At 40.6% G+C, this 15,227-nt stretch overlaps 1 protein-coding gene across 1 annotated transcript in view; it reads left to right on the plus strand.

Moving 5' to 3' along the window:
- Positions 1–11,330: 11,330 nt before the first annotated feature.
- Positions 11,331–15,227, plus strand: part of LOC146834591 (ferric reductase 1-like) — a 285,647-nt gene continuing 281,750 nt past the window's right edge. Inside the window, exon 1 of the mRNA XM_085600125.1 lies at positions 11,331–11,521. Within this exon, the coding sequence (XP_085456251.1) occupies positions 11,407–11,521 (115 nt within the window). The 5' untranslated portion in view covers positions 11,331–11,406. The remainder of the gene's footprint in view (positions 11,522–15,227) is intronic.

Raw genomic sequence — 15,227 nt, forward strand, 5'->3', positions numbered from 1 at the left:
CAGCAATTAAATCATGTCATTGGCTGCTAGCCCATCTATTGAGACCAAATAAAGTTTGTGCAGACCAGGTTCTTTGTCTTTTAAGATACTCCATAGAAGCTGCTTAAGTGAACCATGTTTAGCGATTCTCATTTTCACTCATAGAGCAAGGAATCATGCATTACTAATTTAATAGTGATATGTCAGATTAAACTCAAGACAATTTTGGGCCTGCACCATGCATGATGGCAATTAGAAGAGGCGCCTGTAGCAGCAGCACTGAATGCGTTCTAGCATCGATGTCAAGCGATTCATATAGATGAAAGATCCATATGTCAGGGTTGGCATCAATTTACTTTCAATGACTTTACAGATGGCAGGAGGTCTGGGCCTAAAAGGGTGGTTAAAAGGTGATCAAAGGCGAAAGTAATTGATGCCAATGACTCAATCTGTAATGCACACGACCACGGCTATTTAGCCAAACAGCTTGATAATTTATTGAGTCAGCTATACCGATTTTTTGTTCATTTATGAACTAAGTGACACACTTGATTTTTCTTTTGCCAAATACTAAAATCTTAGTTTTGGACATGTTGATGCTCAGCAGAAAGGATAAGTAAACTATGTATGCAAAGAAATATACCTCTTAATTGCATGCAAAGAACTTACATGGCTAGGCACTGAGTTTCAATATGGCACCAAGGAAGTAGATTTAAGTGAACATTACATTAGCAGTTGCACCAACACTGTGCAGGGCTTTTTGTGACAGACAGTCACATAGAAAATACATGGGTACCAGAAAAGAATAATACAGTAGAAGATTACTGAGGCACCCAGAAATGTTATAAGTTGTATAAGGCACATGTATGTATAAATTACACTACTCAATCCAGTAACTTCTTCAATTTGAAAATGTTATGAAAGAAATCTAAAAGGCAAGAGGAGATGATGAGGAGCCTCCAGAAAATTTCCAAAAGGACAATCAATGAAGGAGAGTGACAGAGGGAGAAGAAGATCAATTGGATGATGGTTTAGACTATTTCCTCGTAAAGTTCAGTCCAAGGTCCATAGGGCAAGTTGTTCCAGATATTAGGGTTGTATCTGCCTGGAAGAGTTGGAAGATAAAAATATCAGAAAGGAAGCTAGTCAGTAAATCATTATATGATAAAACATAAGGATATCCGCTGAGAGTCTATAAATAATTTTCTATCCAAGGCTGACATCTTTGTAGAACAATAGGTGGGTGTTCATTAACAGTAGGTGAAGACTAGAACATGCTATATACTCTGTCTATCTTATTGCAAATGCATTATATCCTATGGCACTTGTAATAAGCAGGAGGAGAGATCCATCATCTATTTAACAGAGTAAACATTTTCCAATCTCTATGTCAGGCCCTTAGTATTTTAATACTAAAAGCATTCCTAGTGTACTTGAGATCATCTAGGGGCATATCAGCAACAACCGGAGATAATTATCGCTAAGCGCACTTAGCGCTAGGATAATTATCGTTGGCTAAAGTGGATTTTTATCGCTGAAATAGCGTGCTATTAGCAACGCTTATCTCAAAAGCGATAAAAATCCTAGCGCTAACTGCCTAACGTGAGATTATCGCTGGAAACCCAGCGATAATCTCACGAAATGTGGTGCTAGCTTGTTGATAGGGCCCCACAAACTTACCCATGATATCCACCTTCCATAGGATATCATGGCTAAGTCAGTCCTGAAGCAGGTGTAAGGAAAGTAGCGATAACAGGGGTTATCTTTTCTTGCCGCTATGCTTCATAGCGTGGGGCTTGATGATAAGAGAAATGTCGCTTAGCGGCATTTCTCCTGTCATGTCAGGTCAGGAATGCCCACTTCGCATCTCATTAGAGATGCAAAGCTGGGAGTTAAGAATTCGTGTGCTAATGCAAGGTTGCACACGTTAGCGTGACCTTGCTAATTAGGCGATAAAATTATCGCTGCTTTTCGGCCGAAAACGGCCGCAAAAGCAGCGATAATTTTCTATCGCCGCCTTGTAAATATGCCCCCTAGTTTGCATGCAGATTCAGGAAGTTGGGGGCATATGTATCAATATCTCCATTTGCGATTCTCAAATAGCGATTTTTTGAGAATCGCTATTTGAGAATTGCAAAACGGGATGTATTTAAAAAATTGCAAAACATTTGCGATTTCTTAAAATTCCTTAATTGCGATTAGTAAATTGCGAAATCGCAATTAAGGAATACCTTCCCATTCATTCCTATGGGCCAGGAGGCCCATAGCAATGAATGGGAAGTCCTTCTCAATTTGTGATTCGCTATTTGCTAATCGCAAATTGAGAATAATTTCAAAGGTGCAAGGGTGTCATGATGACACCCTGATACACCCCTGAAATCAGCATCTGTGCACATATGGCGCACATACATGCCCTAAGGGCATGTATGTGCACCACATGGCACTTTGAAATATGCAAAAAAGTGCATATTTCAAAGAATTCGCAATTTACCACCAACTTGAAGTTGGTGGTAATTTGCGATTTCTTAAGGAGAAATCGCACAACTTGGGTGCGTGTTACATTGCATTTAAGAAATCGCAATTTACGATTTCTTAAATGCTTACGCAAACTTAAGAAATCGCAAATTTAGAGATTTCTTAAGAATGCGAGGCTGAAATGCCTCATTCATCTCCTTTTGCGATTTTGTATTCGCAAACGCTGTTTTTTTGCGATTCGCAGCGTTTGCGAATACAAAATCGGTTGATACATATGCCCCTTAGTCTCAGCAACATTGGTGCCAGAATATGTCTGCAAATGATGAGGTGTCGAAGTAGATAGCCATTTTTAGACAAAGACGTGTTGCATGTCATCTTAAAATATTGTTGGTAAAAATATTGTCCGACTGAAATATTGGGTCTTAAATATCCCTATCATTCTACTGGGTATACATTTTCTATTATTAAGTACAGTTGGAAAATATTGTTGTCAACAATACTTGGGACAAAATATTTCTATCTGGCGATATTTTAGGTTAGATATTCTGGTAAATGAACAAAGCGAGAAGTTTAAACTATATTCATCCATTGAATGGCTGTCAGTCATAAGAAATGCCCTAGCACGATTAGAAAGTTTATAAAAATGTGTATATGTTCTACAACTAGGTTCCCGCATGACCTTGGTTAGGGACAACGTCCAGAGGGAAAAAAACACAAAAACCTACTCATCTCACGTTTTAGTAGATTGGGCTATGCTGAGGGATATTTCTGGGGAGATGATGGAAGCACAAGCATTAACTCATATAAGCAATTAGTTTACACAAATAAATACTTTCATGTCTAAACAAAGGACTCAAGCATTAACTAAATACCATATTAAAATGATGAATGAAAGTTGAGAACACTGGTGTAACTTTTCAACTGAATGTCAATCTTAAACAAGAGATACAGTGAAACACAATGAAAGTCAATAGCAAAGAAAATGAAAATGTTTGAAAAAATGACAATGTACCTCAGAAGTACTTTGACCAAAACAAATATAACTTCAAAATTACCTTCAGCATTATTATCTATTCGCCACAAGATTAAGTGGGCTGGTTGCATCCTTATGGTGTTGTAAAACCTTAAAAAAGCTACAGGTAGGGGAGATTGACTCTTGATGGCTGTTGCTTGATACAACAACAAAGGTAGATTATTCTCCAAGGTGGTTATGCTTTTACAGGAATTATTAGGTTTTTCTTTGTCCAGAGCCTGGTTAGCTGAAACTGACAAGGGCTCCTTGGGTTCAAAAAGGGCAGATGGTAAAGGGGCTAGCAAAGATTTAATTTGTTCAAACAAGTGTGATAACCAGAGATGCTGGCACCTGACTCTGATGTGTCTCCAAATTTTAAAATATCTTCTGATGCGTTGATAGGGAATTTGAAGGAATGCCCCATTAGTGTTTTGTTATAATTATAATCTCCTATAGAAGACAAGCATCTTCATGCAAATGTTGTTTGCTCCCTCTACACCTCGTCAGTGCCTACTCAGATGTATACTCTAGACTAGATGGTTTCTTTCATACCTGCAATTCAGTTTTGTTTAACAGAAACACTAGCACAATATTTATTCTTCTTCTTCAGGAATCTAGAAAATGACGAAGGGCCAGATCATCCTCACTTCAGTGAGCCCTAGCATGCACCGTATAGGGTAATGCTGAGTGTTTATTGAGGGGACCTAGATGGAATACAATGGTAAACTGTCTTCAAACTAAGCTACACCTACGTTTCATACAAAGTTAGTCAACCCAGAGGGTACAGATTGTGAACAATGGCATAGGAGATGCAGAATTTTCCAGTGGGTTAGTAATATACAGTTTGTGAACCATGGCAGAGGAGATACAAAATTTCTGGGGTGTGACACAGATAGCCGAGCTAGTGATGTGGTTTGGCTCTGAGAGCCAAAGCACAAACTAAGCCATCAAAAGATGAATATCAGACAACAGACGTTGTTAGAACAGGATGATAGGACAAGATACAAAATAAATTATCAACATTGCTCAGTCTCTCAATTAAGTACATATGGTTATATCATTGAATTAAATGATTTTTTTTAAATATAAAACATTTTTTATTACATATTTAAAATATCCCTATGCCCTCATGCCATTGCCTTACATTTTCCAAAATGTGTCAGTTTGTCTTTGCCTCACATTTAACGGCCTATATTTTTTTTAAGTGTGAAGTAAGATTATTTTATATATCAACCATAAAGAAGTGATCTTTCTGTAGAGGACAGCTCCAGAACCTAATTACTGCAGTGTGTTTTCAAACTGGTTGGTTGAGTAAAATGATACATGAAGTAAAGGCTGTAGATCACAGAATTTGGTGAAGTGGAAAAGCTGGGTTTCGAAGCTGGGTTTCGAAGCCAGGTTTTCTGGTTGCACACTGTGCAATTCAAACTCATTAGAGTTACATCCTTCTTTCTTCCATTAAACACCAAAGGCCAGTGCTCTGTATTCAGTCAGTTTATGAATTAGTGTTAGTAAATAGAGTTCAATAAAAACACGTATTATACCTTAAATCAAACTGCAACTGTACAATATAGGCCATAAGGTGTAAAAGTGTGTATTTTTTGTTTTGAATATTTCCACTGATACTGTAGATCTAACACAGTGACAGAAATTCTGGCTGAAACTATGGTGCACTATATGTAAATTAGAGGCAAACTTTATGGGGGCTCAACAACCTATTTTTGCTAAGTATATTATTGCAGTTATTGAGGTGTTGAGCTCCTCCTAAATCATTCTGTTCTTCAAGTCAGTAGAGCCAGCAGTAATACTAACACAAAACAGCAGTTCCTGCCTTTGCTTACTCTGCTGGTTTGCCTGGCTTGACAGAACGATTTTAGGGGATGCTCAACCTTTACTGAGTGCACTTATGTAATTAACTTTACAAATATGTCATAGGGCCCCAACAGAGTTTACTCTTCGGGTTGCAGCACTTTAGGAAGACATAGACAATGTGCAGCAAAGTTTAAGAAACTTGTGTTCTGTCTGCCACTATTTAATCCTCGGTTTCCACTTCAACATCTGGCGGAACTATTGTCCCCTTTGCCTTCTTCACTAGAAAATCTGTATGGGGTGCGTAAATACCCCTTTCCATCACAGACCTAGACCATGAATGTGAAAATCTTTGCCTTGCTAAGTTTTATGACATAGGCAGTTCAGTTACAGGTGGTCCATATAACATTTCCCCTTTGAGTTTAAATATAGCACTAGATTAACGTTTTGAGAGAATATTGCAAGGTCAATTAATAATTTAAGTGCATATACCTTTAACAGAACACAAATGGGCCCTTTTAACACAATTAAATGCTTATGTACAAAGAATTAAGCTTAAGCCTGGTTGTTTCCAGGTTGAACTTATTTAAAAAGTGAGACACGCACATGGGTGAGAATACTGTCCAAATTTGGAACGCACGGACTGGGTATTGCTTCCATCTACTTTACTAGTGTAAGTAAAAATAGAGCCTAGAAGTACACATTTCCAATGATAGACAATGGTTGGGGTAGAACAGACGCTAGAAGCTATTCGACGCTAACTGCGTTGGATTAACTAACCAGGTTTGTCCTGGTCAAAGATTTTACCTTATCACGATATTTCCTTGAGTTTGTATCCACCACAGGAGTGCAGTTTTTAAACCCTCAAGGACCATAGGGGAGGCACTTAGAGACTCATAGGATGGCACGCAAAGGTCAACAATAGAGTCCAGTCCAGGACCAGTTACCACTGAGAGTTGCAGGAAAGGTCTGTTGTAGTTTGTTGTATTCTTGTAGCTGGAACAGACTGTCAGCCTAATGATCCTTGTTGTCCGCTTCTATGTCCTAGGTACAAGAGGAAGAGCCGTTCCAGTCCTTTAGGGTCTTCTCAGATCTCAAACAGCAGGTTCAGTCCTCTACTGATCTTCCACAGGTCCAGGTGTGTTCTGAAGTGGGTGACTGGAGATGCCATGTTTATGCCTGGCTTGAGCTAGTAGGTGGGAATGACCTAATCAATGAGGTAAAGCTTCCTGGGACTAGCCCTACCCACCTTGGGAATTTTCAAGATGGCAAAAGTCTTTTACCAAACTATGCTTGGGCTTCGAGGGCTGGGGGTTTATGTGGGGAGTTTACTATGTTATTGCAAGTGCCATTCGTCGTCTAACACTAAAATCCAGTTTATATCAGGTCTTGTAACCACAGCAAATGCAAATAAATGTATCTGTTAGACAAAGCTGAGTTTTGCAGCAAACAGATAGTGGGTGCACAAGAACAATTTTGGCATCCTTTCCTCACCCTTAGAAGTGACCCCCATTTGTTATATTAAAAACCGAAGTAGACCTGTCAAGCAGATCTTGACACTTCAGCAGGATTTGACACTAATGTAAAAAGATGTTGAGTGTGACTGGATCCTGCCTGGCTGAAGGGACAAAAGAAGAGAACTGGCCTGGGTGGTAGCTACAGCTGCTTGTGGCAGGGTAGGCCGTTTTGAAATGAATCAAGTTCCAGAGTCCATATCACAGACCATTCTGCCCAGGGAGCACAACACCTTACCACACCCAAGGCCTTTTGTGCCAGTCCTGGGAGCCACTTCACACCTCATCAAAAGGGATATTCAGCTGACAGTTGGAGCTCCTGCAAATGGGCCTGTAGGGGCCGAAGGAGGGAAAAAGTAACTTTCTAAACGTACCTTTCCTTAATAGCTGTACAACATTTGATTTTACCATTAGGTTGGATTTTGAAAAACTATTAAAACGAGCCTTTAATTCATGTTTGTTGTTGCTTTAAAACTGAAATTAGCTATATTGAATGCATTAAAGTAACCCAGTATTTCACTATGGGACATCCTTGCTACTGAGAAAATAGCTTTTTGGTGGATTTTCCAAAATAACGACATGTTTAACATTCAACTCTTACATGTTCTACTTTTAAGTACCATGCACCCTGCCAAATGGTGGCTTATAAAAGAGCCACTGGAATTATTCCATTCTGAGGCTGTGGTGTTTTTCACATTATTACTAATTTGGTGCATTTCCCACATAATCCATCACCTGCTGCTCAATTAGCAGATTTTAACAGAAACAAATTGATTCTAGCTCAAACCAATCAAACGTTTCTAAAAATTAGGTGACACTTGCTGCTGTGCATTGGAAGGCACTTCACAAAGGTTGACTGATCACCTTTCAGTTGCAGATTGCTTTATTTGGGTGTTGAAGCATTACTAATGAGGTGAAATCTTTGTCCTGAAAGTATTAACATGAAAATGTAATAATGACAAAAGAATGAAAAGATACTATCACAAAATCTTCCCCAAAATGCCGCATTATTTGCATCGTCGTGCCACATAATTTTGTAAACCATAATGCATACTTTGGTCCTCCGTTGCATCATACATCTAGTGGCCCTGCTTATAAATATTTAAGAGTAAATGTTTTGACCAGTCAAAAGGGGTTATTTTCACAGGTCGAATTTGCAGTTTTAAAACTGCAGCAGCTAGGCATACATGTTAGGCCTAGATTCATGTTTCCATTGTCACTGGAAATAATGTTACAATGGGTCCTGCAATCCACAAGCAACATTTAATTTACAGGCCCTCAGCACACTTTGTGCCATACACTAGAGACTTATCAGCAAGTTAAATATGCCAATTAAAAGTATCTTAATGTTACTACATTGAAAGAAGCATGTTGTAATCTTGATGGTTGGCTGTCATGCCCAATGCAGTCACCGCAGTGCCCGGTGGAATCTTGGTATTGGATGAGATTCCAGCGGGCCTAGGGGGACAGATGGGCATGAGCAGGTGAGGGAGCCTCACGTTTGTAACTATCCGCAATAAAGCTTTATGAAGTACAATGAGGGCATTTTAGTATCATTACAATTTGGCGACGAACGCCTGTTCTGCATACTTCAGCCACAGTGATGTCGGATCCCGCGTGGAATTACCGGAACTATCCGCCCCTCGACACTGGGCGAGGATATCAAATAAGGAATTGGTCCGGAGTCGGTGACCAACGATTAGGAAACGTCTCCTCCAACATATGTGAGGTCCTAGGAACGAGTGCGGCTGGAGCTTCAACAGTGGAAAGATGAACCGAGAGGCATGTGAGTACTGCTGTGAGGTATGAGTGCCAAACTCAGTGGTGATTCAACCTCAGGACTGTCATTTTTGAGGGGCAAATTGTGACATTTGAACCCACATGATATGCCATCAATGGTCCCGGTGCGTGACCCTGTATGTTAGCAGGGGTAAAGACAGCCAGCAAAAATATAGGGTCCAGCAAAAGGCAACAAATCCAGAGTGGCTACGCAGAAAAGACGGATTTCCTACAAATGTCTAACTGCTAACCCCTCACCTCTTTGACTGTAACAATGTACATATTCTTTTTTCCTGTGACTGACAAGTTATGTTATGTATTTACTTTTTTATGTCCTGTCATAAGAACAATGCATCATATGGTCTATGCACACACTCAAAGATTATAACACATTTTATCTGCTTTATTGAATTGTCAAAGGCTTCGGAAAGGGAGGCCACAGTCAACGTTTGTCATGTGGGAGGAAAGCAAATGTGTCTGAGAATCAGGCAATAGATCAGAGCTCTTCTGTGCAGGGAAGGACTAGAGTAAAACACATCATGCGTACTATAAAGCCAAAACGTAAACCAAAGAGCTAGGGAAGCATAATAGTCAAAAAAAGGCAGTTAACCAAAGAACCGCAGATGGCAAAAATAAAGAGGTGTGGGGATGGGAAATCATGAGTGAAAAATATGGCAAGTGGAATATCCATACCATGCAGAAAGAAAGGTGCCAGATGACATGCTTAAACCTTCATGCCTGTCATGAGCCGTAAGTCCCACCCTTGACCCAGGCTCGCCTGCTACTCACAGTGACCCAGTCGCCAAAGGTCAGTCCACCAAAGCCCTAAAGGAATACACCCCAGAGAACATTTTGTAGCAGTCCTCGAACCCTGGCTCCCTCGTTGATTCCTGGCGTTAGCCCTTTTCACACTCTCTGAAAGTGTCTCTTTTCAAACCATACCCATCCATCTAATTGGGAGGGAGGGTAAAACTGCATATTATTTTAACAAGTCTGTTCTCCAACAGCAAAAGCAGTGGTTCAACTGTCACATTAAGGCACGTGATTGGCTTGATGCTCCTGGTGTGCAAATGAGAAACATGTGTACAATGGACCTATGTTGCCATCTCAGGATTCACATGACATCTACTAACCACTCGGTTAATCTTTCCTCTGTTAATTAAGCATTTGGGAAGATGCAATCCTTCATTGCTGTAAGACTGGTTCCTATGCTAACGACACCCAGCTTATGCTGAAATTTGCTGAAATTTGATCAGAAGTCATGAGACACCCTTTGCAGTATGGAAGACACCTTGGGACAGATTTACAAAAACATACCGCAGCACAGCAACCACAGTTGCTGCTCAGTGTTGAGCTATAGAGAGAGAGAGAGAGCAGTGCAGAGCCATGTTTATTAAATAAGGCTTGGTACCGCTATTTTCCTCTGCACTAGATCACAAAAAAGCTGCCTAGTGCCGCATGCACACCTTGGCACCATAGTGCAACGGTGTCTGCGTGCTGCCTCGCATTGGTTTTTTACTGGAAGGGTACACCTCCAGTACACAAAATCCTATTGTGTTAGCAATCATTTGAAACATTTTGCACTCTGGATGTGTGCTCTACGTCTGAAATGTTTGGAGGGATTAAAACATTTCTCAGACTTTGCACCTGCCTTGAGGAGGTGTTTTTTGACACATAGCTAAGTCTGATACTCTTTGTAGATCTGGGTTTGCATCAAAGACCATTGGTGGTAGTGCTAGAATGCCTAAGTGTTATATATAGAAATGGAACACCCCCTTGATGAGAGTTAGCACAAACAGTTCAAAGTGCTGTTTAAACTACTCAAAGGGCAATTTTCCAGCACACGAAAGATTGGTGCGATTAAGTAAGCACTTTACCAAGACCTTACACTTCTTTGTGTCACTTTGCAAGACTTTGCAAAGGGGCAAGGGCTTGATAAATCCAACAGCCAACTTACTGATGCTTAATGTTAACACAGATAAGGAGCTTGGTCCTAGCAAACATACCCCTTGCTTGTCTACCAGGTGTTTTTCAGACCAGTTTGGACCAGTGCCTATTTCTATCCACATAGATAAAAACCTTTTTACCTTGCCTGATCAATATCTCTTCTTTGATGCCTAGATTGCGAAAGTATGACTTAGGAGTTTTCCTGCAGGTGAGATTGTAGTGCAAACCTATTCAAAGTTCGATCTACCTTGATCTGCCTGCATCTTAGATCAACATATTGAAATACCTACAGAAAGTGGCCACCAGGCGAGTCCGCAGCAATGATCAGGGTTCAGTGGCCCTTCAAGCACCTAGGTCCCGGTGATACCACACAGGAGGCACCGATGGAAGCCACACCCTTGAGAGTGTGCGCCCGTGGAAAAAAGGGTTTGAACCACATTAAAAATTCAGATAGACATATCAACATCTTTCTCTGTTGTATAGTCCACGTTACTGTGCCACAATAGGGTTTTTGTAAACATTTTCTTGCACGTTTTATGGTGGAACATTGCAATTCAACAACCGTAGTTTTCTACATTTTACATAAAGCAATACCGCACTTTAGTGCTACAAAAATGCCTTACTTGAGGAGTACAAAGATACTGTGTTCTACCGAATAGTTGTTCAATGATGCCTGCGAATATGTTGCTAAAGCTTGTGAATAATGCTCTTTTCAAGTCTCAATCATGAAGAAATGTGGACCTGCAAATCAAATGAAGCATGTTAGAACCCATATACAAAAATAACAATATGCTTTTATTTTTTCAGATGAGCAGCTTTATCTCCGTTGCACTTTTATTGAGTGCAGTGCATTTTCTAAATGTATTCTGCTATCCAGATGGAAAAGTCAACATGGCCTGTGATAACATGTTGCCTATACATGGGGGCTACCGTCCACAGACATCACTGGCTCCCTACAGAATCTTGGTATCACCCACTACATTTAAGGCAGGAGACCAAATCACAGGTAGGCTATTCATAAAGTACAAAGATTTGATTTAATAGCCAGATGGTTGAAAAAGAGATATACTGATTGCATTGCAAGATTGAGCCATGCGGATAGGGAGTGGGGATAAGAGTGACTTTCCGCAGCGGGGTCCAGTTTCAAAGATGTCTGCTCACAAAGCAGGTGTATTAGGTAAGTCATTATATCTAGGAAACATTGCTCATATTCACCCAGTGAAGTATCAGAATGAGAAGGCCTTCTTTCCTGTTTACAGATTTCCTCTTCAGCCAAAATAACTAGCTTTGTGCTCTCGCTTATTCTCACTCTGCCTCTCTCTCTATCTCCCTCTTACACTTTCTCCATAGTACATCAGGGCATGAAGGCTGTAGGGCACTCCAGCTATTAGACAGACCGATCTACAACCTATAGAAACATCTCTCACATTATAAGCATTATGAATGGCCATGAGTAAAGAGCCTCCCTCATTGTGATCAGTCTTATTGGTTGTTGGTGACCACTCGATTCACAGATTGAGTGTCTCTAACACTGGTAGCATATAGGACGATGTGTAGGTGAGAGTTAGAGGAAGATAAAAAGAAGAATTTTTAGGATTTTGTTCAGAGGTTGGTTGTAGGATATACTATAATTAATCCCTGTAGTTGATCATTTGCAGCACCAAATTCTAGCACTGTACAGAATATTATAATGCCTTTCAATGACCATTTTGTAGTCAGTTTAGCCACAAGAGCCAGATGGAAGGCAGGCACACTTAGGGCCTCATTCATGAGAGGGTTGTGTCACATTTGCACCAAGGAATGTGGTACATGCGTGACACAAACATCTAAGTCAGATTTTTGAAGCCACACAAAGGCACTTTGAGTGGCTCTGACAGGTTTAAAAAATCTGAAGTAACGCAAGACAGCGCAAATCACAGCGTTGCGTTACTCTGCCCTGTGTGGGTGTTCCCACGCAACTCCCATGGATTTTGACGCATCGCCAGATTAACAAAAACTTGTAAATCTGGGGATGTGCCAAAAAACGTACACCTTCCCAAGAGAGGCATAGCATTTCTTCCTCTTTCTTTGTGTGCTGCATTCTGCAGCCATAGAAAGAGGAATATGCCTTCCAGGATTGGTTTTGTGCAGGAAGGTGCCCCATCTTGCACCAAAACAAACCTGCATGCAAAAGGGGCACCCTTGAACCATGGTGCAGGGGTGCCTGCATTGACGCTAGGCTGCTTGAATGCACGGTAGTAACTTCAATGCAGCACATTCCTGCCCTTTCCCTGCCACACAGTACAGCGCAGCAAGTCCTTACTGCACTGCATGACCTCCTGTTGCATCATGTTTGCACCATGCAACATTGTAAATGCACGATGCAAGCCTCTAAGTCACATCAGAAGTAACCCAATGCAGCACAGATCACTGTGTTGAGTTACTCTGCCCTAGTTAGGCGTTCCATGTCTGGGTGCTACCATTCAACTCTCAAGGTGGCTTGCTGCAATGCACTGCGTGACTTTCTCATAAATGAGACTTTTAGGGTCTAGAATCATTCAAACAATAAATTCTCTTCTAGGTTAGAAAAATCTACAAGAATGTGATCATTTCAGTACTTTTCAAATTACATTAATGTACATCATGTCTTCACAAGCCTTTGCTATTATTATTTTAACAATTGTTCTTTAGTCTGTTTGTGTCCTGACTAGATATTTCAGTGATCTAAAAAATGTTAAAATTTGTAATGCTTACTTCAAGCATAGGAGAGATGTCCAAGATGTATTGTAGTATTTTAGTAATGGTGCAGAGACTCAAAGGTAATGCATAACACGTTGATGCTACTCATAAAAAGAAGTTATACTGAAGAAAATACATAAAGAATATAAAAGTTTACCTCATGCTTAAAATATCCAGCATGGGACACTCATGAACACTGTCCTCCATTTTAGGAATACTCCTCTTGCTTGTGAGTCTACTGAAGTAAAGTCTACTTTAGACTACTCTGTACTTGAAGCATTTGCAGAAAGAATGAATCTTAACTCTAGCTGCATAGCTTCAAACAGTATGTTGAATGTTGATTATTCTAATGGTGAAAACATATCATCAACTTTGGGAAGATAAAACAGCATCCTGATAACAAAATCTGTGTTTATCCATCTCCATCTTGTACAGAAAGTTGCAAATTCCTTCAAATGGCTGTTAGGAAATGTCTGTTTAGTGCTCGTCAACCACACATAACCACCAGAGAACTATCCAGATTTAATGTGTGCCCAACCAGGAGATGCCAATCTAAGTTAATACATTCAGAAACTGGGTAGCAAAGTTTCATGCAGAACTGGGGACATTGTGTTCAATGTTTAATTGGAAGAAAGCAGGAATTCAAGTACTACTCAGGCTGGGGAAATGGCATTAAAAACACGGGCTAAACCACACATGTCATCATTTCAACACAAGCAGAATAACACTTGCTTTACCATGCATATGCTTTAACCATGCATATGCGGGTTATGACAGTCAGTGCTCTAGATGCTGAGCAGAAGGGCGAGGAGAGGAACAGGAAGGACTAGGACAAAAAGGACTGTGATGCAGCTTGGCACGTAGGGCTGTGGCCGGGTTTTAGGGCTCAGGGCAGGGGAAGGTCGGGTTCGTTTTTAGGGCAGGGAGCCAGTTTTAGGGCTCAGGGCAGGTGACTGGGGTTGGGGCAATTTTTAGGCATGGGGCAGGGGAAAGGGGTAGTTTTCAGAGGTGGGGGACTGGTTTTAGGACTCAGGTTCGGGGTGTGGTAGTTTTTAGGGCTGTGGCAGGATGGATTGCAGGGCTTGGTGCCGGATTTTATGGCTCACGGGTGATCTTTTCCACGCATATGCTTTTACCAATCATGCCTTTACAATTACATTTGTTGTAAAGGCATGCATGGTAAAGGCATGCTTGGTAAAGATACGGTTGTGGTTAAGACTGCATTGTTCAGTCATGCAATATTATCACATGCATGGTTCTGTCATACAATCCGCAGGCTGCGATATCCTATTCCGTCTTCAGGTTGAGCCTTGTTTCTTAGTCATCAGTTTGCCAATCATGATATTTCATTTAGCTCAAAAAGATCAAGAGTTATTAAAAAAGTACCACTATGGTTCCCGCATTGGCAGACCATTTGTCAAGCACAACGAGTCACCCTTTTCTGAGTGACTTCTAAAGTCCGAGGTGAACTGGTACTAATGAGGTTAAACTATTTCCCAGAGACTAGTAATGTTGCTTCACATTGATCAAGATTAGGCTAAAGAATTTGCCTTTTTGTGCTGCACCATTTAGTCAACCCTGACATGAGGACACGCTTCCAGCATTGTGATAATATTGATTGATTGTTGGTGATTACTTAAATTGTATTAAATGCTCTAGTACTGATAGTTTGTGGGCTGCTGCTGAAGGGCGAGCCATTGCTCCATCACTGTATAATTCCAGTGGCCTTCATCATAATCTAGCACCTAAACAATTCCCAAGTTCAGCACACCCACTCCAGTTTAAAATAATTTCTATTCTGTAAAGTGTCTGGTGGCACTAAAATCCTCTTATTACCCTTTGTAAATAATATTCCAATATTACTGAGGGTGGCTGTGTGACCAAGGATCTTGTTCATTCCCTCCAACTTCACCCACTAACAACAGATGCAGCCTAATCAACTTGAAAGTCATTCTTGAACCTTCCACTTGGCCCTTCCAAAGGATGACCAACAA

This window comes from Triturus cristatus, chromosome 4_2 (genome assembly GCF_964204655.1).
Source record: "Triturus cristatus chromosome 4_2, aTriCri1.1, whole genome shotgun sequence".
Lineage (NCBI taxonomy): Eukaryota > Metazoa > Chordata > Amphibia > Caudata > Salamandridae > Triturus > Triturus cristatus.